Consider the following 25,545-nt stretch of genomic DNA (forward strand, 5'->3'; position numbering starts at 1 on the left):
CAGGACAAAGTATGAGTTGAGTTTTAAGCCCTTTTGTTTATTGTCAATGCACTCTCAGGCATGGTGCTTATGTTTGGTGTTTCATTTTTAATTAATTGCAGTGGCTTAAAGCTGTTCGGAATCAGCGTTTAATACATATTGAGTTTGGCTTTAATGGTTTTCATTCACCACTTCATTAAAATAATGAGAAGCCCAAAAATGGAACACCTTATTTTCGATTCCTTTCTATGTTCTCTTTTCAGAATTCTCACATTTCTAGTAGAATATTCTCTGTAACTGAAGGAAAAAGCAAAGCAAATCTCACTCTTGTGTTCCAGCTGTAATGTATTGTGTACGTTAACTTCAGCGCTTTCACTGTGGTTGGAGTTACGCTCATGTAGGCGCTTCTTTTTTGTAAGACGGGTCCTCGTGTCAGGTTTCTCCCAACAATTTTTGATAGTCAAACAAAACGTATGAGTTTCGACACACTTAAATAACACAACAGTCGACATTTCGATAGAAAAACCCGTCTGCACTAGTTAATTATCGGTTAATTTGTCGATTATAATCATCGGCACAAAAATAGTCCTGTCAGTCTCAAGGTTTCTCAGAGAGTTTTCAAAGCAAAAATTAGTCAAGATTAACATACAGTAATTTTACACGACATGATGCTGATTTTAAGGAAAGTCCAAAGCAGATTTTTTTTTTTTTTTTTTTTTTTTTCCCCCCCCCCTTCCACCCGACTGTTCTGCGCAGCCCCTCAGCGCTGAACCTGCCGGCTGTCTGTTTTCTGCATTTCCTTGAGCAGGGAAAGTTCACCACCCATTGTGAGCAAAGTTTTTCTGACACACAGGAAGAACTCTGGTCTTTTTTAATGAGGCAGAAGGGCTGTCAGGTTCTTTGACTGCCCTCTTGAGCGTTACCGTCAGCTTCTCCCTGAAACAGTTCTGTTCATTTGGCAATACCAAAGTCTTTTTGCGTGAGGGATGGACACACATTCCTCTCTCTCCACATGGCATTAATGAAGTGCCTGTCATAATTTAAGACCTGCCCCCAGGTGAAGGAAGTGGTTAAAGGACCCCATCTGTGGCGTCGCATCATGTCCAGGAGGATGGTGGCACCCAGGCATGGACCGGGATAAATCTTCTCTGCAGAACAGGGAATCTTTTAATAAAGAGGAGTCGGACACAGCCATCCTGCCATTCTCCTGTGATTTAAATGTCCTTTTTACCCTAAGCGTGTGCTTCCTTGCTGGCCAAAGCCCGTAAAAGTCACCAGGTTTTATAGGAGCACAGCGTGCGATTAATAGGCTGCCATATATATTGTGCTTTGCAAAGATCTGTCACCCATGTGAAGGCCCAGTAAGGGTGGAAGGAGCCTAGCAGTGGGACCGTGGAAGTGGCATTGAGCAGATACCAGTGGAGAATCGAATTTGCATCTGCAGAGACTGCTGGCAGTGGTGGCATGGTAAATAACTCCTGCCCTGCCCTGCCTGGTATTGTATTGCCTTGCCAAGCAAGAGACATGGGCACAGAGCAGTGGAAGTCGCTAGATGGGCCCACGCTGGCCCAGCTGCTCGTTCTGCTGTCACAAGGTGCTTGACGTTTCATAACAAGTCCTGCTCTGTGCTCCTTAAGGATGGACAAACGGGAGCAGACAAGCAAACCCTTGTTTTGCAAACGTTGCCGGCTTGACTGTATTGCAGTGGAGCAGTTTGATTTCTTTAAAAGTTACAAAGAAAAACAACTTGTTCAGCGTGTGTCCTTGCTTTGTACAAAACATTTTAAAGAGTGAATAACGGATCAATTAATGATCAGTTCGGTCTTAGAGATCGTCCTTGTGTTGGACTTGGGATCCCACCTGAATCACTTGTTTGTTCTACTGATGTTACTCAGTTTTTTCACTTGGGCTTTGAATCTTGAAATCTTCTCACTGTGGTTACTGTCCCTTGTGCCCTGTAGCCCTTGGGCCCTGGTGCAGTGCTGAGTGGTGTCATCTGCAGAAGCCCTCAGAGCATCCTTTAAAAAGGGTCTTAAAACTCATCTCTTCCGGACTCACTTCGCCCACCATCTCTTAAGTTCATGTAAGGTATAATTGTTTATGATGATGCTCAGATCAGTCCTTTACAGAGCCACTCCTGCAACGTAACGTGAATGTTTATTTGTATCTTCAAAAAAAAAAAAAAAAAAGAACTACTAGGAATGTGAATGGAAATCGGTGATATTCTGGTGAAGTTTAATGCAGCTACTTGTGTGATGAATGTCGACGCATATGGTGAAGGAAACTAACTAACTGTACTTAATCACATGTCTGCAGCTATGTCTCTTTCTCTTAATGTAATGCACAAATTGTATTTTCTATGAGATGTACGTCACTTTGGAGAAAAGAGTCTGCTAAATGAGTAAATGTAAATGTAGAAGAGCTTTAGATTCAGACACGTGACTGGAAGACGAGCGGTTTTTTTCACTGCACATCACACGAGTAGCTGCCTGTGGAGCTGATACAGATGTAGCTCATTATACAAGATCGGAGACAAATCCAAGAAGACAGTAAATTTCAATGTGTACAGACCCCCCAGCCGGTTGTCCTTGTGCTCTTTCAGAACTAACATGTCCGTTAGACCTCCACTTACTCATCATCAATGGTATATGAGCACAGGATATCGAGACCTCCTGAAATCCACCATCCATCATCTACTTTGTCTCGTTAATGCGGAGCTGAGGTTGGTCTTCTTTGTACCGCTCGACAGACTCCTTCTTTCGACAAGTGTCAGTGCTCATCTTCCTGCCCGTCCCTGACACACAATGTGGACAAAGATTCAGCAGTTCTGAGCGAGAGGGGGAGGTCATTCAACCACAATGGAGCCAGAACCGAGAACTTCCGAGCTTCTAAATCTCTTGTTTAAGCACCTTTATTTAGTCAGAGCTGCACATGACTTTGGGGGGGGGGGGAAGTATCTGAGAAATGAATAAAGGTAACTGTCTGAGCAAGGCCAGAGTCACCTTTACTGTCTGAGGTCACTGCTGCACAAGTTCTACCAGTGGATGCCCTCTTCTGTGCAGCTGCATGTTGGGTAATGTTTATTCAGTATGAACGCTGGCGGCTGAGTCCTAGCACTGGGGCTGGACTCTGGAGGAAGTAGCTCGCACCAGAGCTGTGAAGGAACTTCTTGCCATTGTGGGCTACAACTCTCTCCTTCTATAACAAGGCCTGTGATGCACTGTTCCACTGATCACTGCCACAGTTGGTTTCTGCCAACAGCCCTGTTGTTCTTTATTTACTCCTCATATTGCCTTAGTGGTGCTGAGCTGTCAGCACAAATTTCTGTTTTTGCTCTTCTGTGCTTGTCTGAATGTGGTATGTAATTCCGAGTATGTATGTACCTGTGTGTGTGTGTATGTACTGTATATGTTGCTGTGGCTTCAAGGTTCGGTTTCCTTTAGACAACTGCAGTCTTCAAACAGAATGCTAAGACACATTTGTGTAAAGTGGAAACCAATGACGCTGTAAACATCCTTCACCTCAGTTCCTGCTGGGTCATTGTACAGTAACATTGCTGTCTGTATCCAGAGCCACAGTCATTTCTTCAGGTCCTCGGAGTCAGAGGAAGTCAGTCGTAAGCTGTGGACCATTGCCGGTTACACCACCCCCGTTATTTCCACCGTCGTCATGTTTGTTCCAGGTTCCCAAGGCTGGGGAGAACTTCATCAAACTCTGCAAGAAAGGCTACTATGATGGGACACTCTTCCACAGATCCATCCGGAACTTCATGGTAAGAGACTGTACATTTCAGTCCTCCTGATGTTTGAACTAACAGGGATGAGACCTGCTAGAGATGGTTTATTTATGCTGCTGCTAGAGGCTGAGCTTCAGACCACAGCTTAAGGAGGTGTCATTCATGCGTGAGGTGTCCTGTCTCTCAGCAGAGAGGTTGGACATTTCTCCTGCTCACTGCCTTTCTGGTCACCAGTAGCTGCTCGTCATTAGTGGGAAGAGCCACGTGCAGGAGGCGGGTGCTCTCCATGCCTGGCTTCACTGCCTGCAAACTCACCTCAAACGTTGTGCGGCAGCTAGTAAAGCCTTGGCTCTGCTCAGTTCCTTGTGTACACTGCCCTTTTTTTTATTCCTTTAAAGTTATTCATCTGGAGTTGCATCTTTTAGTGGCTTGTGGTTTTGCTCTGTTTTATGATAAAATGAAAAGGCTACATTGTGATGTTAAGACACTGTTATTCAGTAACATCGCTGTCCATAACTTTGTAAAGTGGCCCATCAGAAGCGAGGTTTTGCTATTGCTGAATGAGGATGTATGTAGTAAAGGGCAGGGTGTGTCAAAGGCAAAAAGTTTGGTAGTACTTTGTGTGCGTGTGTGTGTGTGTGTTCTGGTATCCAGTATGACATGAGGAGTAATTACAGCGGCTCTTTTGCAGATTCAAGGAGGAGACCCGACTGGAACAGGAACAGGTATATTCATTTCACTTCTCATTTGTGGCAGAACAGCAGTTCGATAAGATCATAAGATGGTTCTTCCATCTTTTTTAAGATCAGGCAGCTGTATAGGAGGGCCAGGCACTTAACGTGAAAGCGTACAAGTGCTCACACACTTAAGTTTACTGAAGAACTCAGAATCCGCTGTGTCAAAGTGTGCGTACACTGTATTTTTTAGTGTGGTCTTGACAGTTTGGCAGAAAGCAGGAAGCGAGGCTGGACTGTACTCACTACAGCGGGGTGTCGAAATGAAACGTGCTTATTGGGCACATAGTTGAAGTCTCACCATGTCAAACATTGTACTCTGGGATGAACGCCATCAGTGAAAGGTAAATAAAATTTGATAATTTCAGAATGACATACAGTGCACGACTGCGACGCTGTACGGCGGCTCCGTTTGGGCGTTTGTTCCAGAGAGCTGATGGTGTGATCAACAGCGCCTTTGGACAGGGCAGCGTGGCGCCGGGACTCGCTCCAAGTGCAGCACATCTGCAGCCTAAAAATAGGGGAATTTTTTATTTAACACTCAAAGCCAAGGTAAAATCCAGACCACATGCAGCCAGAGCCACTGCTCTAAATGGGAGGACATAAGGAAGTAATTAGAAATGCATAAATGAGTGAAATTTTATTAGTCCCTGAGGGAAATCCCTCACTAGTGCAGCAGCATACATTGTTCAACAAACATACTGTACATAGTGAAGAAAGGTAAAGAAGTACAGTATATGTTAGCTAACACTGAAATAAATAAGCAAGCATATTTCGGAGTGTGGTGGTGCGAGGTGAATCCAAAGTCATGCAGCGTCATTCAGATAGTGATAAATGACACAAACACGTTTTCTGCGATATTGAAAAGAAACACGCGGTTAGTTACGCTGGTTCTAAAGCACTTTGTTTTGGTGACCATTGGCCCTTAGCTCAACGTGTGTGTGCAGCGGTGCCCGTTTAAGCCCAGGGGTCAGATGCTGTCGCTTTTTCAGTTTCCATCCAGTTGTGATGAGTCTATAGAGGACAGACGTGTCTGGAAACATGTAGCAGCCTCTCCTCCCGGTCTGGTGCTCTGTCCCTGCTCGTGTCCCCGGTTCCCCTCCCCTGTTGATTGAGAGAACACGGAATGTGGGGGGGGAAGAGGATGACGAGGAGGCAGAGGGGGATTCGACATCAGCGGGCGAAGCAGGACAGCTCTGCACCAATCAGAGGTGTGTATTCTGTTCCGGGGAGGGCCAGCAGAGCGCGAGGCTGCGTAGGCGTGCACCGTTGCCACGGACACAGAGTCCCGCGACGCACGCCCAGATGATAGGTGGTTTCGGAGGTGCGCTGCAGGCCGTCCTCACCCACACTTGACGCACCGTCAGCTCCGCGTCCCTCCGCTGTCTCGGCGGCCTGATGCTTCCTTCTTTTCCCTTCAAGGGAACGACTCCCTGCCCTATAGGAGCACTTAGCATGGAAACGGTGGATTCCTCTTCGCTCAGTCTGCTCCGTTGGTGGTGAGGTCAACCTCGCATCATACCGCCCTGTTTCACTGCTGTCTAGTGCCCTCAGAGGTCGTGGGAAACCACAGTATCTCGACCCACCCGAGTCCCAACCATCGGAGCCTGTTTGCAGGTCCTTGCGACGGTTCCTGTTCCTGGAGCAGGAGACGAACTGGAGCGTAACCCCTTCCCTATGAGCAGGTGCTTGAGAATACCTGCTGCACGTGAAAATAGCGACAATGTTCCAGTCATTGTGATGAGTTTGGCCTGGTGGAGTGATAATGGACAGAGACTATTGAATGGAATGGAGTCAGTTTTACACTTTCTCACTGTGGCATCCTTTATGAAGTCACCTGCTAGAGACAGGTTATAAACATTGAGAAGATAAGGAGGTAAAAATGGCCCCCCGATGCCCCTGCTCGCATAAAGGCAGCGACAGACTCACTCTCGTAACTGCTGTGCCTGTCTGCCGGGACAGCTGGGCCCCCACCTCCGATGACCTAAGTCGACTTCACCGTAGTCAAAAATCCCCTTTTACTCTATTATATGAACCCTAAGGATATGTAAAGAAATAATATGCATGAAGGATATTGATGTTTCATGGTAACAGCTTTGTGTCATCCCACATTTGGTCCTTCCACTTCCTGTTTAGTGGCTGTTTTAACAGGAGGCACTTGAGTGAATATGAATATCCAAGACCTTAATGCATTTCAGGACATGTCTATGTTGCGTTGCATAATACTGCGGTATGTCCCATATGGTGACAGCGAACTGCCAAGCAGTTTGTCAGCTGTCTTCAGAGTGCCACAGTGGTGTGTGTGTGTGTGTGTGTGTGTGTGTGTGTGTGTGTGTGTGTGTGTGTGTGTGTGTGTGCGCGCGCGCGCGCGCGCTGTCATTGCATATGGAATTAGACGGTGTACCAAGGGTGTAAATGTTTGCACGGACAGCCCTGTGGTGGAGCTGTGACACATGACAGCGACACATAGAGTTGAGCTGTGTCTTGTGCCTCCTCCTTTCTGTGGCGCGCACACACACACACACACACACACACACACACACACACACACACACACACACGTCATCACAGCAGTGTGTGCTCAGCATTGAAGTTGTACAGTCGGTGTGCGCTCAGGTTTTTCCACAGTGCAGAGACACCAAGAGCCCTGGGTAAGTGGGAGGGGCCTGTTGTCACTAACCGCCCTCATCCTCGACCAGCATCCCTGCTGAGTCAGCTGTGCATCCTTAGTAGTGCCAGGGCAGTCCCCCCCCCCCCCCACACAGCAATACTTATATAAGTGTGAGGACTCCATATTACCTCTGAGTTTAATGTACTACATCACCTTGACACCCCTGCCCACCCCCCACCGGAAAATTTGGTTTTCTCGCAAGGCCTCCTAACTGTAAGGGTTCCTCCTGAGTGGTTGTTCTCAGCATGTCTCTCCTTTACACCTTTTTCTTTCGCATTCACACACACCTGCTTTCGTCGGAATAGATTACAGCTCTACCCAGTTTAAGCACGAGAATGAAAAACGGTGTGTGTGGCTAAAACATTGAGATTTTATCACTGAGGAGTAATTTTCATCTGTCTAATTATATATGGTACGGAAATTAGGGGCACAGAATTCTGACCTGTTGCTCGGGGTTAGGGTTAGGGTTAATGTCTTGCGCAGTTAACGGAGCAGAAGCATGTCTCTGTTTGCACGTCACACATTTTCCCATGGTTGTGTGTATCACTTGTCACCTGTTGGTGTTTATTGCTGCTGGTTTTCCAGGTGAGCATTAGCGAGTAACTGTGAGCAGTCTGCTCCCCAGCAACCCCCCGGCAACCCCAACCCCCACCCCAGCGTTTGATCGAAGACGCATTGCGGAGGCAAATGTCAGAACGGCCATAAATAATATACAAATGTCACCCAAGGAAGGTTTATAGCTCCTTGCCACTGAGAAGCTGAGATTGCCAGGCAGCAAGAATTGTCCACACCCAGCTGGCGTGGGGATTGAAGGGGGCAGTGTGTGGGCCAGGAAATGTCACACACATGGGGAAGTGGGCTTCAACACAGAGAGCTTTGTTCACCAGCTCTTCGTTGACCACCCAAGGCCTTCCCAGGGTTCCCCCTGCTCGTCACTGTTTGTGCACCGGTTAAACAGCACTTTTCACATCACCTTTGGAAGCATTTTAACACAAGCAATGGACACTCTCTCTCCCCTGCACACCCCTGCATTGGTTACTCCTTTTCATGGAACCCCAGTCCTGTTCATCTATGTAGTGATAGTTCAGCTCAGTGATCAGTGACCACGAGTAGTGACTGACTGTCCCCTTTGACCATGTTGAGCAGGTATAAGAACACAGCTGTAGGACGAGGCTGAAGTCTACTGGTTTCTGGTCCAACTCCTGCTCTCTGCTTTCTTTCTCCAGCTGGAAGGTCCCATGAAGCCCAGCTGTGCTATAAAGTAAAGTATCGTGTCTGAGTACAGTTGTGGTCAAATTTTATTGGCACCCAAGCAATTTTAACTATGTCTGAAACGGAAGAAAGACATGCACTCTTCATTTACTTTGTCTAGTTTCACTGCAAACTTATAACTGAAACTGACCGAGAGAAAAGAAAACATTTTTTGTGTAGAAAAGAAGAGCAAATGACTTGCACCCAAGAGCCTGTCCTTGATCGCACAGTCTCTGGACGCTGTGTAGCAGCACCTCAACAAGTCTTGTACAGCAAGTACCAGGTAGTTTGCAGAATCTTCCCACTGAAATTTGTCCCACCTGTTGTCGTTGTTCAGTGCTTGGAGGCGCCTTTATCTCGCTGCTCTTCTCAGCCCTCACCAGAGCTCTTCTGTGGGACTCAGATGAGGACTCATGGCTGGCCACTCCAGAACTCTCGAGCCCTTGCTGAGTGCTTGTGGGTTTAATGTTTGGGCCATTATCCTGCTGGAGGACCCAACACCGCCGACCGAGACCCGCTTTCCAAGCACTGGGTTGGACATAGCTCTCCTCAGAGGACCAAATGTCCTCATGGTCCTCACGTTTCATGGTGTCATGGACACGGTGAAGGTCCCCGGTACCAGAGGCAGCAGAGCGACCCCATGGCATCATGGAACCTCCACTGTGTTTGACTCAGTCTTCCTGTGTCCTCCTCTAATTTCAGGTGGAGAATCGTTCTGGGGCAAATCCTTCAAGGACGAGTTTCGGCCCAACCTTTCCCACACGGGCCGTGGGGTGCTCAGCATGGCCAATTCCGGCCCCAACACCAACAAGTCTCAGTTGTAAGTGCTCCCGCTCGCTGCGTGTCACCTCCTGACTGCCGAGCCGCGATGAGTGTGTGTGTGTGTGTGTGTGTGTGTGTGTGTGTTTCCTACTTCTTGTGTGTGTGCTCTCTGCGTGTTTTGCAATTGTTTTCTATTGAGGTTCTTGGGCAATATTGCATTTTGCTAGTATTTTTTTCTGTTTCATAGAGAATCCCTTAAAAACCTGATTCAGTATCAATAAAGAATAACGTGGAGAGACCATTTAGCTCACAATGTTCTGAGAGCTCTGTCTGGAGAAGAAGCTGTAAGGGGAGCTTTTCAGTCTCTTTACCCCCTTAGTGGACAAATGCAGTGTCTGTTTCCTTTTACTGATAGTCCCTTGTGTAACTGCACATAACTTTATGACCTGTATTTTATCTTGAAAAAGTAATCTGAGGACACTAAAATTTGGCAGCGTGTAAAGAATAGCACACAAATGCCATTTCCAGGTTGCCATCCCAAATGTTAGTCGTCTATAATTCGTTTCTGTACGGTTTTAACTTGATTTTTTGTGCTCTCCTCCCACGACAGTTTCATAACTTTCCGCTCCTGCACATACCTGGACCGCAAGCATACCGTGTTTGGAAGGTAAGACTTGTTTATACTTAATAATCTCCAGCTTTAAGTTTTGATTTCATGAAATTCCATGAAGTTCCACGAAGTCCCATAACATCGTAATTAACCCATAATCTCCTCTGTTGAAAATGAGCTGTACTCTGCCATGCCTAACACACTTTATCTGCAGTAGAATATGACAATATTTAATGCATGTACTTGCTCTGTTCATCTTGGCACTCTGAGTTGTCCCTGCTCAGTCCTTCCAGAGAAGCCCTTGGCCTCACACTTGGCCACACACCCATCATTTTCCGTGGTTCCTCAGTTTCGTTGCATCTTGCTCCTTTTACAGGGAAGCACAATAATGTGGCACGCAAAGTGGAAATAGGCGGTACGCCCTAGAGAGACAGAGAGAGGAGCACGGGGCCTGTGTTGAGCCTCAAGGGCTCTCTCTCGTTCTCATCAAGTCGCCTTTGGACGTTTCATTGGCTGCGAACTGTGCTGCAGCTGCCTGCTCTTTGCCTTGTTTGTTCACAGCTTCACAGCCTTTGTGTCCAGTGGAAAAAGTTCCGCTGTGTGTGACAAGAGCGCAGGGAAGTTCAGGAAAGGTTTTGGTCCAATCTCACATTCACATTCTGTTTCAGATCAGTCTTTGCTTCATTCGCCTTAAGAACAAAAGCCAATACCACCATTACATTGACACCAACATTTATTCATCTTGTAGACGCTTTCCTCCAAATTGACCTCCAGCTCACAGTAAACAAAAGTGTGTTTCACCAACAGATGGAGAGACAGAGATACACACACGTGATGTTTGAGTGCAGTCTCTTGGTCCAAAACAGTGGACAGTTTTTGGCAAAGCACATTACTTTGACAGTTTTTTTTTTTTTTTTTTTTTTCTTTCTTCTTTTCATTTAAACAGGTGAAATAATTAAAGTTTATGGGAGATGAGGACAGAAGTGAGCTTGAAAGAAATGCAAATGTTGAGTGGGGTTCAGCAGTGCTGAGTGACAGAGGGAGATCATTCCACCACAGTAGAGTCAGAGCTGAGAATCTTCAGAACAGCACAATTCCAGGAAATTCTACCCTAAAAAATACATCAAGACAAGTGGGGTAATTAGGAATATAAACAACATATATCAAGCAATTTTCAGCCCAGTTCTCTCCTGCAGGGAATGCGACCGGGGGTTCGAGGACCGAGGGCTGCTTGGGCAATCGTCGCCTTTGGCTCTTCTTATCACCCGATTCTGTAGCAGTTACTGCTCGCACCTCTGACTTCTCACAGCCTGTAGAGACACGCAAGACCTCATTTAGCACATTGCTCAGTCCTGACTGTGGTACGAAGTTAGCTCTTGCACCACGCCCTGTTGACGGCCCAGAGGAACTGCACCCTGGCCTTCACGGCAAGGGGTAGGTGGGCTAGGACTGGAGGCAGATGATCTCCTACGTCTTAGAAGTGCTGCTGTCCACGCTGTTTCATCCCACGTTTCCGAGACGTTTGCAGTGTTTTAAAGCAAAGTGTAACACAAGAGAAGTTCTATTAAGGCGCAACGGAAGTGGAGAATGTGCTCCACGTGGTGACTGCGCCGTGCCCGGCCCGTTCCTCTCTCCGTCACGCTATTGGAAGGTGGAGTGCGTCCCCAGTGGGGTGAGCAGGGCCACCTCCTCCTGTCCTTTCCAGTTCCACTCCTGCAAACACACACAGAATGACATTTGGAGGCTGCGAGGCAGGAATTGGCGCAAATTCTCTGAAGGCATGGTCCTCGCCGGGTGTCCCGCCACTTCCACCAGCTTCTCCGTTTTGATCTTGATGGAATGGGAAAGGGGAAGGGGGGTCCAACTCTAGACACTGGTGCGGGGCAGGGGGGGTGGGGCTGCTGCGTCAAGGCTCTTATGTAAACCACAGCCTTGCGTGTCTGTACGTCGCACACGTGTCAACGTGAGACACTTTGGATTTCCACCCACTGGTGGCTGGTGTCCTGTGTATGGGACAGTGCCGCTATATATAATTGGTGTATATGACGTCAGCGTGGGGTGGGGCGCGATGATTACAGTAACAATGTCTGTTTTTCTGAACATCGGGGACATCAGGGCTCCAGTTGTGATTCAGTGTTTGTCTTCTGAGTGACCGTTTTAGCTTAGTTCTCAACATTTACATTTATTCGTGTTTTTGCCGCAGTTCCTTCCATACATTTTTTACACCGTTCAAAAAATGTCTTTTTTTCCTTTGTTTATTTCTTGGAATCGTAGCTTTAGAAATAATGTAATTTTTAAGAAACGTTCTATGATGGCAGTTCTATTTTAAATACTGGTGTCCTATAAATAGAGGACACTGATTTATTAAACATGTTTTCTGCCTTTGCATCTACTGTGAAGCTGACAATGAATATTTTGGAGGAGAAATTGTCGTCTCTGCTTTCATAACAGAGGACAATATAGTGGCAGTACTGTAAAATTACAGTAAAATTGCTTTCACTCTAGTTTTTGTTTTATCATTTAAAAAAAAAAAAAAAAAAAATTTCCACACATTAAAACTTTTAGTCTCCATTGACACAGTTTTTACTATACATCTTATAAGGGCATCTGGTAGCGTAGTGGTTACAGTTGCTTGCTGCCTTTGGACCCAAAGGTCACAGGTACGAATCATACCTTGAGCTGTAGTAAGTACCCTTAAGCAAGATACTTACCCTGAATTGCTATCGCGAAATTGCCCAACTGTATAAATGGGTAAATAATTGTAGGTAGTTTAGCGCTGTAGCTCCCTTTGGAGAAAAGCATCAGATGAATGTAAATGTTATAAAAATACGTGATATGTATGTGTGTGTATATATATATATATATATATATATATATATATATATATAATAAATGATAAATATAATCTAAAATTGGCAAAAATGCTTAGGTCATTAATGTGCGAAGGAACTGCTTAGTTGTTGTTGCTAAACTGTACAGTGTGCTCCCTAAGCGTACGGTTGAAAACATGCCTGCGTATCAGCTCTTCTCATCAGAGCGGCACAGTGCAGAACAGGGTTCGAGTGTTAAACAAGGCACAGGTCCTTATGCATCTTATGGAGAAACGGCTCTGGAACCCGGAGCGACTGATACGTCGAGGTAAGTAGACGGGAGAATCGTCTCCCGCTGGGGCCGCGCAGAGACCCTGCCGAGGTGGAGCTCTCGCGTCGGAGCTGCGTGCGAAGCGTGGCGCCCAGCGGTCAAAGGGCACCTCCTTCACCGTGAGAGACGAGCTCCTCTGCCTCTCGAACGGCCTCGGTCCTCGAGCGAGCGTCGGGCCGGGCGCGGAGTCGCTCGGCGTTCCGTTCGTCCTCGTCGCCGAGCGAGCGAAAGTCGTCTGCCCCGTTCCCGTACCGCCAAAGAGCAGCACAGCAAAGAAAGGAGCCACTTGTGCAGCTGACCCCCTCCCCGGTCTGGCCGGAGCTCCTGGGGCCCATGCTGTCGCTCAGGAATTTGGAGCGCAGCCTGGAGCAAAGAGCGTCTCTTTGAGCCCCTCTCCCCCCCCCGCCCCGGGCCTGCTCGGAGGGGCCCGTCCCAGGATGGCCCAGCAAGCGGCCGTCGTACTGGGTCAGCGGGAGGAGCTGCGGCCGCACCGCGTTTCGTTCCGAATTCCTCCCACCCTTCCACCGTTTTCGCCGCTTCTCCACGTCGCAACTTTAGCACCTCGTGGGGGAATGCCGTATGTCCCGTAGTAATAGCGCTGGGCTCAGAACTCACTGAATGTAAACCAAGGATGGATTGCGCTAAAGCGGGGGCTCTCGGTGTTGTCCGGCGAGGACCGCTTTGCCAAAGTCTGAGACGCAACGTACGTCTTGGCTTAAATTCCCCTTAAAATTGCATCGTGTGTTTTACTAAATGTGTTCTGTGAGAAATGCTAATACTTTGTGCAGTTGCTTTGGATGACATGTCACGGATTGAAGCCGAGAACTTCATTTTGTGTCTCACTATTGAGTCACTTTGTCTTACTTTTGTTGAATGTGGTTGACAGACAAACTGAGGCCACTGAAATAAGCTTTTGCTGTGACAAAGCGGATGAAAATCGTTTAGCGCAACCAAAGGGAGGCATGTGGCAGCAGAAGGGAGAAGAACATAAAATTAAAAGCTATTTAATAGCAGCGGAAGTGCAGCGAGCTCACGGTGAGGAAACTGCAGAGCCTTCGAAGGAGTGACAACGGGGCGAATCGATTGAAACGGCCGGCGCGTTCGTGTCTCGGTACCGAAGGAGCGCGAGTGTCCGACGGGGCCGGGTACCTCCGCTGTTTACTTTGCCAAAGGTGTACGTGTTGGCGGCGAGTTGGCGGCGAGCGCTCTTCTGCTCCAGTGGTCAGCGCTGCGTTCTTTCCGTTTTACAAAGCAAGGAGAAACACGGTCCTTTCGCCTTCCCGGGTGTCATGTGTCATATACCGCGATTTACTACACTCGGGTCCATCGGCGCACCGAGGAGCTGCTGCCCTCAATCCTCCGCAGTGTTTTCCGGATTTATTGTCACAGTTCTCTCTCCTCCTACAGTACAGTACGCTGGGCCTGCGGAGGGTTGTAAGCAAGAGTGCAATGGACATAATATAATATAATATATGGATAATGTAGAGATATATATTGCAGGAAATGTTGTTCAGGAAGTCTTAGAGAGTCATTGTCGGGGACTTTCTTACTACAGAACATAGAAGCTCATAGAAATTTTCGGAATTATGAGGCTGATAGAGGAGATTTAGCATTTCTGGTGCCTTAAGCACAAACCTCTTTTGAGTATTTATGGTTGTAAATAAACAGGATAATTGGTGTAGATCAGGCCTGTGCTTTTCGCTGTTGCTCCGTGTGATGATTTTTCACTGAGCCACAACTGTTCATGAAGTATTCGATTGACGTGTTGCTTTCATAACCGCACCGTGGTTCGCACAAGGCTTTTTGTGGTGATGTGCCATAATTTCATAAAAGCCTAAACCAATCACGGTAATCTAGGTGTACGGCCGGTACCATAGTGGTGAGAGCCGCTGCCTTTGCACCCAGTGGTTGCAAGTTCAAATCCCACCTCCAGCTGCACTACCCTTGAGCGCAAGGTACTCGGCACAAACCTCTTTAGCATTATCGGTTGCTTTTGGAGAAAAGTGTCAGCTTAAGGAATCAATGTAAATGACACATTTATTTTTGAATAAACGATTCAGGGAAAGGGAAGAGCTCCCATTAGCACAGCAACACGTGGCGAAACTCAGCAGCTAAGAGCGGTGAATGAACCAAAATGTGTCGCGATGATGGGCGCGAGACAGCAGAATGTACGGTGCAGAAGGGAACCGATGTTTTCACTCTTTCAGGGTTGTTGGTGGCTTTGAGACGCTCACGGCCATGGAGAATGTAGAGAGCGACCCAAAGACAGACCGGCCCAAGGTACACCGCTCCAACCTTCGCTCCCCAAACGCCTCCTGCAGCTCTTCCGTCATCTTTGGAGTTCGAGTCCCCTTTTCCTTAAATCTGCGCTAATTTCCGATCAGCTGGGTACGGTGAATGAAAACATTCTTTGAACTCGTGAAGTGCAGCAGAGGAGAGACTGTGTTGTAGCTGTAGGGAAACTCCAGTTTAAGGCTCCAGGGTTTTGTTTCAAATACGCCTCCTGATTTTGTGAACTGCGGTGATTCAGAACCAGGTGCACATGTTGGACGGGCTGCCAGGTAATTCCACACCACACCGAGCTTTGACACTTTCAATACTTACTGGCTAAACGGTTACAAGTGATCTATTTCCAGGTCTCGTATGTTAGTGTAACTTAAATTACCTCAATCTTTGGTTCTTTTCTTCAACTGCGACTGTGTTACAGTTATTACTTTATTACTTACATTATTGTTCCATCTGAATTCATATTGAGGTGCAGCAGTTACCAGTTTGAATCCCACCTCCTGCTGTAGTACCTTTGCTCCAGTAAAAATTACCCTGCTGTATAAGCAGTGTATGTGACTTAATACTCTTCAGTTACTTTGGAGAAGGTGATGAGCTAAATATGACACTACATGTGTAGTAAGGGCCTATGAACTGATGGAGAGCTTTCCCAGGAAGTGAGGAAACCTGCTGCTGAAATACAGAGCAACCGGGTATGAGAGAGCAGGGCGACCCACTGGAAGCATTTCTCCTTCCCTTCAGGAGCGGAAGTTCAGCCCCCGGCGGTACTGCACTCGCCGGCCCAGAGTGCGAGTACAGTGCCTACCGACTTACTCCGTTTCATTTCTGCGTCTCTCCCATGCAGTCGGAGATTAAGCTCCTGAGTGCAACAGTGTTTGTGGACCCTTATGAGGAAGCTGATGCACAGGTCAGTGCGTGCACGAGCACGCGTTTGTCAAACATGTACGCTCTGAGACTTATCTAAGTCAAGTCATTTACCCTGGTAACATACTGTGTGTCTGTGTTCAAAACGGCCAAGTGAAGATCACAGCTCCTGTAATTTTGTACATTATTGAAAAAAGACTTGTCTCATCACTATTTCTGAGTCCCCCGTGTGACACACACATCCATTCAGATTTACTCTGTCGCTACTCCCCTACAGCGTATTGTTTCAGCTTGTTGTGAAATAACTCTGTGTGTGTGTGTGTGTGTGTGTGTGTGTCTGTTCGCACCTGTACGTCAGATCGCCGCTGAGCGCGAGAAGGAGAAACGGAAGCAGGAGGAGCAGCTGGCCAGTGCGGCCCAGAGCCGCACCAAGGCAGACGAGACCCCCAAGGTCTTCAGATCCGGAGTGGGCAAGTACATCAACATGGAGGCGACGTAAGAGCCCTTAATGTCACTCTCTTCCGTGTTACCTGTGTCATCTTAAGTTCCTAAAGTGTACATGTGAGCTCAGGGAAATTAATTAAACATACCAATAAAACGGCACAACTCGTTTCCGGAGAATTTCCAAAACCGTCCGTTTGTCTGAGGGTACGGGAGCGGGTTCCCTTAGTGCCGAACGAGGAATGACGCCGAAAGCAGAGAGGCGTGCGGTCGTAAAGGACGCCGAACGTCCGGCCCCTTCCCTGTGTCTCGGGCCGCCGTGTCCGTCACCCCCTCCGCCGAGCTCCATCAAAGCGTACATTATTTGTCCCGCTGGCCGTAATTCAGCGCCCCATCGCGGTGGACAGCCTCCGGCATTCTTCTGCAAAGTGCTCCGAGTTCCTCGTTTCCGCACTTTGGAACAAACGGGTCTTTTCACACACTCTACATATTAAACGGAGCTCAAAATAAAGCATGTTGGCGAGTTTGACTGCTCGACACACACGTCGCGTGCGCTAATCGGAGGCCATCCCAGCGCTTAACGGTCACAGAAATTTCTAGGGCGCGTAGTAAAGTCTCCGAACCTCCGACAGATGCTTTTAGCTGCTGCTTCCGATAACCCCGTTAGAGTCCGCTCGGACTTTACCCAACGTGCCGCTGATGGCCGAGCAGTGATTCCCGGTGTTCTTGCCCTCCCTTGAGCTCGGTGGCTTTGACTCACGCTTAAAATGCTTTCATTTTGAGAAGTTTAGGCGAAAAGTTTTGCTTTTTATTCAGCGTTTTCCAAAAGAGAACGTATCTGCAGACAAGGGATAGAGAGGCTAAGTGCTCAAGTGTGGATGACACGACTGCTCCTTGTCAGGTGTGCCGAGCTCATGCAGCGGAGTGTGGCTCTCGGTACGCCGGGCGCACTCGGTAGAGCTCCGCAAGTCCAGCTCCGTTTGTGTCCCAGATTTCAGCAACATGGGGTTTGGGAGAAAGGCAACGGCGACAACGAGAGGGGACACGGCCGTAAGGAGCAGGATGGGTGGGGGCGCTAGCTGCAGAACACTCGTGGAGGAGCAGTAAGAATGAGAAACGGTGGTACTTCGGTATGGTTTGCTGGAATGTAACGCAGTACAATCCCTCTTCGGTTTCACTTTATTTTTATGAGGCTCATCTCATCTCGCAAGGGTGACACGGAGTACTGAACGTAGTACGCTCGAGAAGGGAAGGGTACGGTACAGATTTTCATTTGCTAAGGTGGCAGATAATAGCTGTTAACATAATCCCACTGGAAACTGTGGAGAGGAAAACAAAAGACTCCCACTGTGAAAAGTGTGCGAGGGAAAGAAACCATGCAGGGCTCGAAATACCAGCGGGTGCCACCCCTACTGGGGACTGCGCTGCTGTGACAGGGGACCCGTGCGGATGAGTCTCGGATAAACGCGGATTGCTTGAGAAATACCGCTTGCTCCTGTATTGCGCTTGATCCAGGACACAGGCTTTGGGGTCATTCACAAGAGTAAAAAGAAAGTAAATCGCAAGCCACGATATACAACGTTAGGTTATTCAAAAGAACACCGACTCTCCGGGAGAGCCTCTGCTGTCGTGCCCTTGAATTAGGTTCTGAGATGTGCGCATCCCTCATTCTCTGGCACGAAAGTGTCTGCTAAGCGAAGAAACTCAATTGTGACCCCCCCATCCCGCCCGTCTGCGTGTCGAAAGCCCACGCGAGTGCTGATCCCTGCTGACGTGTCTCTCCAGGAAGCGCGCCGCCGCCCTAGAGGAGAGCGGACCGTCCACCAGTTCAGCAGCTCCGAAGAAGCCCAAGGGCAGGAGCGGCTTTGGAGACTTCAGCTCTTGGTAGTGCGACCGCGCTCCCGCTCCGACCGCGCCCACCCCCAGCAGACCACTGCCTGGACGTCCACACACACACACTGCGGTCTGTCAGGTGTTACTTTCTATATTGTGAACGTAATGAAGAGAGTTCGCTGCAGCTCCCCGGTACCGTCGTAATTGTCACTTCTGATTCTGTCATGCTAACGATGATCATAACGATTAGAGAAACGTCTGCTTCTTCTACACGGCACTTGTTGTTCCGCATCCGCTGCGACGTAGGTGCCACAGTGCGCTCGCGTTCAGCCCGACTTCGTTCCCTGAGGATGATGGGAGCTGACCGAGGAGCTCCGGTCGCCACATATTTGACTCTCTGAGGTCAGACGTGGGTAGAAGGCACTTGTGACACTCGCACCCGTAGCTTCTCCTCTGCAGCCTGTCGGTGAGCTCAGCGTCCGGTGTGAAACTGCGACGTGACGCCGCAGAGCTGAATGAAGTGAAGTGAGGGCGTCGAGGCGAGAGCGCATCGGCCGTGCAGTTTCGGTGTTTCTCTCTTCTTTTTCTGAGCGCGCGACTAAAACGCATTGAGCTCTTGAACCCACCTGATTTACTCTCTTTTCCTTTATTGTGAACAAGTGTAATAAAATAATTTTGCACAGTGCTGTCTTTCCTTGCTTGTACTCAATAGTGCTGCTCTTTCCTGCGGTGGGTGTGAGAGCTGGGGAGCCCCTAAAATAGTGGGTTCAGCACTCTGACTTCTCGTCTGGAACCGGGAAAGGCGTCCACCTCCTGCGCGAAGGGGTGCGTCCGCACGTGGACCCGGTTAGTCGGCCACAGAGTCGCCCGTGGGTGGCGTCACACAACGCTTGGGCGTCTGCGAGCGTGACGGAAAATGCTCCCTGACCCCTTATGCGGTCTCGTCCGTGCCGAATGAGGAAGAGCACCGTGTGGCCCGACTCCCTCGAGAGTCCACACGTCCACGTGGAGACACACATGACACACGACACCTCCTTCCCAGCGTTTCCCTAAGAGGAGGAGTGTGTGTGTGTCTGTCGTCAGGGTGCTTGCGCTGCAGTGCGTCTTTAGCCCGTGTTCAGACAGCGAGGGCCAGCGCTTCCTGTTGCATTCTGGGAAAAGAGCCACTGCTGAAGAAGAAACCGTTTCTCTGGCGCCGATGCTACAGTGTAGCGTGGTGTGTCACGGGTTAAAAAGAACCTCCAGTCATTCGAACCGTTTCCAAAATGAGGGGACGCAACGCTCAGGCTCTCGGTGAGTTCTCGAAAAAATAAAGGTTTAAGGGCCACGGCGGCGCTGCTCGGAACCAGCCCTCGTTCGGGACGGTGCCTCTGCGTGGACGGACGCCGTGCAACAGGCCCGCGACCCATCGAGATCTGAGCTCGTTCAGAGGTGGATTTGGGGTCATGGGGGGGTCGCTGTATACTTAATACTGCTCCAGCCAACGGAGCGCGCTGCGTACCTGGACTGCGTAGCACATCGGTGCCGCGAGTGTATATGTGGCTCCAGCGCTAGATGTGTTCGGGGGGGGGGGTGAGACCCAGTTAAATGGACGTGACAAACCTTCGGCTCCTATTGCACCTCCTCTGGGGAGAAGGGTGGCCTCGGAAGCCCCGCGCCCCCGCGGGAGCGTCGGCGCCGGTCCGGACGTCGGTCCGCCGGGGTTCCTAACCCACCGACGTCGCGGCTTCCGCAAGAGCTCCTCTCCGATGGGCCGACGCGGTGCATCGGGATCGTGTCGCTTTCGTGGCTCTGTAATGGGCCGTAACGTAACCCCCCCAACAAGGCTGTCGTCGTAGAGCAAACGGAACTGGTGTAATAACAAGTATGAAAATCGTAACCGCCATTTGGAAGTGAAAATGATCACAATGACTTTCTCACCATTTTCAAGGAGCAACATTTACAGTGTGTTCAAAATATATGATGAAGAGAATCCAGCTCACGCTTTGTGCGACACTGGAGAGCTGGAGTGTGTGTATATCAACTCCCCGCGCACACACACACACGTTCGGTGAAACGTGTTCGGTCGTACGTGTTATTGGAGCTGATGAGCAGTGTGGAGCCGTTCTTCCGCACACTCTCTCTCATATAGGGAGCCGGATGCTGGAGCCGTTTCCATGGCAACAGAAGCTGCTCCAGACAGGACTTGACACCGAGTCACTGGACGTCACTTCCTGGACGTGGCGTCGGCGAACGGGGGAGGGGCGCGCGGAGCACCAGCAGTCACACCGGGTCAAAGTGTCAAAACCTGTTGCTCAATTTCGTCGTGGGAAACGTTCGAACGACGCGTGTCTTCTGTCCGCGTCCCCGTCCCTCCTTTCACCGTGGAAACGGAGTGAAGCTGTGTGCTCCTAATGCCTAGCAGATGTTACATACACATCATATGTTAGTGTTACGTATTAACAGAAAGTGCTTGTGTATTAACTGTTCATATTCTAATATATAGTTATATACGTTCTTTAAATAAAATATATATTATATATATATATATATTATATATATATATATACAAGGCCCCGTCGTTGCCCTTTTACTACAGTAGATTCCCTGTAGTGAAGTTTCCATCTTGGGGAAAATGAAATAACGTTTTGTTTAAATGAAAGCGTAAAAGACTCTGCACAGCGGTGCAGTGGGAAGCGCAGGTGTTTCGCAGGATTTGAGCTGTTTTCAGATTTGTTTCCGGGACAGGAGGATGGATGGATGGATGGATGGATGGATGGATGGATGGAAACTTTTTGCAGTAAAACAATAAATAATGTTTGTAATAATGTCACCTGATGTGAGCAGGATGCGAACACAATGTGAGCGGCGGCGGCCGCCGCCTGTTCCTCGGGAGCAGTGCAGTGACTCATCTCACCGGATGGGGGGGCAGCGCTGCCCCCCCCCATGACATCATGTGCTGAAAATAGCAACGGCGCTAATAGACCGCTGCTGTGGCAGCGACCGTACTTGGCTGCACGGGTTCGGCCGCCTCGTTCCGGAGAGGGGGTTGGGGGGACGGGGGGCGGTGGCCCACTGACACCGATTCACCCTTTCGGAGCGCAGCCAAATGCCCACTTTGTTCTCCCTGGTCGCTGCCCCCACCCCACATCTGTCCCACCACAGCGCACAAAAGTCCATGAGATCATGTGATGGCATCTCATGTAACTGTGGTGAAATTTACTGCAATTTTTTTTTTGTGCTGACCACAGTAGTGTGGGGGGGGTGTGTGTCACAGTGTATGGCAAGTGTATGAACATTTATTCGTACACTGTGTGTGTGTGTGTGTGAGTGTGTGTAAGAGAGACAGAGAGAAAGAGTGTTTCCCTGTTGTGTACGTGAGCGATTCACTGTAAGTAGAGTATCTCGCAGTGTAAGTTACCCTGGTAAATAAGCTGTGGGCTGAGGACTCGACACGGGAGATCGGTGTCTGCTAAATGAATAAATTTAAATTTAATGTAACCATAAATGTGAAAATAAGAGAAGAGTTTGTGAGCAGGAATTGCGCTGTGTTGCTGTTTCAGCCCCAGGGGTAACAGTGATGTAAAGTACTCTGTTTGTTACCTTTACCGTCCACCTGTTATTTGAACAGACATATACTGGTTTTTTATGTTTTTTTGCAGTGTGTCGTTTCAGGACTCGACTATTAATCTGCTGTTCTCATTTAAGACCTTGGAGAGAAGTGTGTAAATTTGGTCACTAAACTACTTTTGACTCCAGCAGCAGTAGTAGTAGTAATAATAATAATAATAATAATAATAATAATAATGAACTTTATCCCACCTGGGGACACTGCAATAAAACACCAAGCTGTGTGACCTTCTACCTCTCCTTATCATCCTGTTACAAGTGTGTGTGTGTGTGTGTGTGTGTGTGTGTGTGTGTGTGTGTGTGTGTGTCTCTGCTCAGACTTCAGGTTCCTCAGAAGCAGCTCGTGACACCGAAGGCGTCTCACTGTAACGTCGCTCCACTGCATGCGCCTCATATGTGCACCTCCCCGTTACCGCGGTACTGTACATTTCTGTGACCTGGAGCCCACATGGATTTCTCACCTGTGTGAACACGCTGATCATGTGACCCGACGGCTTATTTCGACACCGTTCGGTAGCGCACTTTGGCTCAGGTGCTCACGCTACATTTACATTTATTCGTTTAGCAGATGCTTTTCTCCAAAGCGACTTCCAAAGAACTCTGTGTAGTGTTATGAGCCCACACAACTTATTCACCATGGTAACTTACACTGCTAGATACACTGCTTACACTGGGTCACTCATCCATACATCAGTGGAACACACTCACTCTAGTTACCACCACCTGTAAATGTTTCTATGTACTGCATGTCCTGTATGGGACAGCCGGTAGTGTCGTGGTTAGAGCTCCTGCCTTTTGACCCACAGGGTGCAGGTTGAAGTCCCCCCTCCTGCTGTAGTAGCCTTGAGCGAGGTGTCCAGTAAAATTCCCCAGCTGTATAAATGGATGAATAACTGTAAGTAGATTAACGCTGTAAGAATATGCATCGTATGTGGTGGCGCGGCGGATTGGACCGGGTCCTGCTCTCCGGTGGGTCTGGGGTTTAAGTCCCGCTTGGGGTGCCTTGTGATGGACTGGTGTCCTGTCCTGGGTGTGTCTCCCCCTCCCCCCTCCAGCCTTATGCCCTGTGTTGCTGGGTTAGGCTCCAGCTCTCCGCGACCCTGTATGGGACAAGCGGTTATCTCGGTGATGGTGTGTGTGTTTGTATGCACTGTGTTTTCTGCATCCCAAGCGAGCACCGCGGTATTTCAGACACAAATAGGTCAGGAAGTGCAGCGAGTGCGACCCGTGGGGCCCGACAGCCCACCGGTGGTGGCAAATGGCTCATCCCGCGAATTTATAGCAGCTCCGCAGGACACCATTCATGCTGCCATAGTGTCTCCGAGTAAAGATGGACAACCGAGGAATCGGCAGCTGCTTCTGCTGGGGGTCTTGGGAGGACGGTGGGGGTTCCAGGGATGGGCCTGTTCCTCGGGCAGGAAGTGTCTTTTTCTACTCTGTCTTCTACTGGATCTACTGTAGCTTCTACTGTAAGTACTCAGTCACTGCACTGTAGTGTAACACCGATTGTTTGACTTCGCGCTGCACTAAAATGGAAACTTGGAACTTAAAATGAACGAAAATAAAAGACAGATGTGCACAACCTCCTGTTCAACACCACTGAGTGATTCACCACACAGGAACACGAGTGTTCAGTCCTCTCAGCCTTTCACGCTTTTATTATCAGTACAATGAAAAAAGCTTGATGAAACATGTCCCTCAATTTATTTATGGGGAAGTTTATGCTAAAATCTTGGATAAAGGTGTACTCAACAAAAGTACCTTGTATGAATTTCATTTGAATGTTTTTTTATTAACATCATTATAATAACGTTACACTCAAACTGATTTAAAATGATCGATGATAAGAAAGGATTCTTTGTCCTCTTTGCTGCCGATTTCTGACCGATTCCTCCCCTGAACCCGTTGACCAAATTGACACGTTGTCTGAACCGCTGGTCCCAAGTGGGGTCGCAGGGAGCCGGAGCCTAACCCGGCAACACAGGGCGCGAGGCTGGAGGGGACACCCCCAGGGCGGGACGCCAGTCCATCGCAGGGCGCCCCAAGCGGGACTTGAACCCCAGACCCACCGGAGAGCAGGACCTGGTTCAACCCACCGCGCCACCACACCCCCGACCAAACTGACACTGTTATTTACCCATTAATGCAGCTGGGTAATTTAGGGTAGGTACCTTGCTCAAGGCTACAAGAGCTGGAAGTGGAATTCAAACCTGCCACCTTTGGGTCCAACAGCAGCAGCTCCAACCACCACACAACCATCATTTATTTATTCACGTTAGCTCATTTAGTAGACGTATGTCTCGGAGGACAACGGAGTACATGTCCCCTGGAGAAGGAGAGATCTGGATTCAGTGTGTCCAGTGTGTTCCTTGTGTCCCGTGACCCTACGGTACGTCCAGCATGTCTCTCGGTAATCCCGCTGTGTGTCCCTGGGCCCGTCCCGCTGCACCTCTGGATATTTCGGGAGAGATGATGCACCGGGAGAAGATCGAGAGCTTCGCTCATGTTACTTCTGCTCACGTGGACGCTGTCGTCTGAGTTGCGCGGAGACGTCCTTTTCCATTAAGCAGAAACCGTACGGAAGTCCCCTGAAAAATAGATCCATTGCATAGACTCACTCTCTCGTATCAAATGTGACCTAAAGGACTTATTCCCACAGTCGTGTGACGCTCAGCACCACCCCAGCGAAGACGAGACGCAGAGGACCGCGAAGCGAGTGGCGCTCGTCTCTGGACCTTCAGCGCAAGTTCTACTGCCGGACCGAACGGCGCATCTCATTTGTGCTCTAAACGATTTCGGAGAGATTCTCTCATCATTTCTTTGCTTCTGCAGAACACGTTGATGGCAGCGATGGAAAATGAATCATCAGACGTCCCTCTTATTGGCACCTCGCTGGACTGAGATCACTTGTGTCTCATCATGTTCTCATCTACATCTGTTGCATCAAGTCTTTGCGTGCGTGCGGAGTTCCGTTGGCTCCAGTCCACGGGCACACGGAGGCGCTCACTGTATTTACTGTGTTTTACAGTAAAACCCGGGTGAGCTTACTCTACACCGCAGCGTCTCCTCACACTTTACCTCAACGTGGTACTTGTGACATTTAAGGAGATTCCTGCTGCGCATCAGTCCCTCCCCCAAGAGGCAATTCCTGCGTTCCTGCGCACCTCCAAAGTGTTTCACTCTTTATTGCTTCCTGCGTAACTGTGCTGCGAAGGCTGAGGAAGGAACCCATGACATTCAGCAGAAGGTTCTAGAAGGTTCCAGAAGGTTCGAGGGGGACCAGCAGCTCCAGGGCCCTTTCAGGGAGCTGCTGTGGACTTCGGAGCTGCATTTCACACTCGTGCAGCAGGGATCCCCTGAGGGACAGCAGTGTGTAGCAGAAAGGCAGACAGGAAGTGCCGTTTCACTGCAGCTCACCGCGTGCGTGTGTGGGGCCCGTACTTAACCTGCAGGGACGCAGACGCAGAGAGCTGTGGAATGGAGGACAGGGGACAGGTGGACTGTTCAGTGTTGTCACATTGTACTGTTTAACATTCTTTCTTTAAGTGTTATGTGCTCAGCACCCCCCGGGCCCTTCTTGGCCTCGGCCTGTAAACGTCCAACAGTGTGGCACGTGTGTCCCCCCCCA

The 25,545-nt window shown here is 49.0% G+C and overlaps 1 protein-coding gene across 1 annotated transcript in view; it reads left to right on the forward strand.

The window, feature by feature from the left end:
- Nucleotides 1-19,194, forward strand: part of ppil2 (peptidylprolyl isomerase (cyclophilin)-like 2) — a 34,128-nt gene extending 14,934 nt beyond the window's left edge. Inside the window, exons 14-21 of the mRNA XM_018728754.2 lie at nucleotides 3,662-3,751; nucleotides 4,407-4,440; nucleotides 9,074-9,191; nucleotides 9,744-9,800; nucleotides 15,092-15,164; nucleotides 16,015-16,077; nucleotides 16,393-16,529; nucleotides 18,261-19,194. Coding sequence (XP_018584270.1) covers nucleotides 3,662-3,751; nucleotides 4,407-4,440; nucleotides 9,074-9,191; nucleotides 9,744-9,800; nucleotides 15,092-15,164; nucleotides 16,015-16,077; nucleotides 16,393-16,529; nucleotides 18,261-18,363 — 675 coding nt within the window. The 3' untranslated portion in view covers nucleotides 18,364-19,194. The remainder of the gene's footprint in view (nucleotides 1-3,661; nucleotides 3,752-4,406; nucleotides 4,441-9,073; nucleotides 9,192-9,743; nucleotides 9,801-15,091; nucleotides 15,165-16,014; nucleotides 16,078-16,392; nucleotides 16,530-18,260) is intronic.
- The last annotated feature ends 6,351 nt before the right edge of the window (nucleotides 19,195-25,545 follow it).

The sequence above is a fragment of the Scleropages formosus genome, chromosome 21 (genome assembly GCF_900964775.1).
Source record: "Scleropages formosus chromosome 21, fSclFor1.1, whole genome shotgun sequence".
NCBI lineage: Eukaryota > Metazoa > Chordata > Actinopteri > Osteoglossiformes > Osteoglossidae > Scleropages > Scleropages formosus.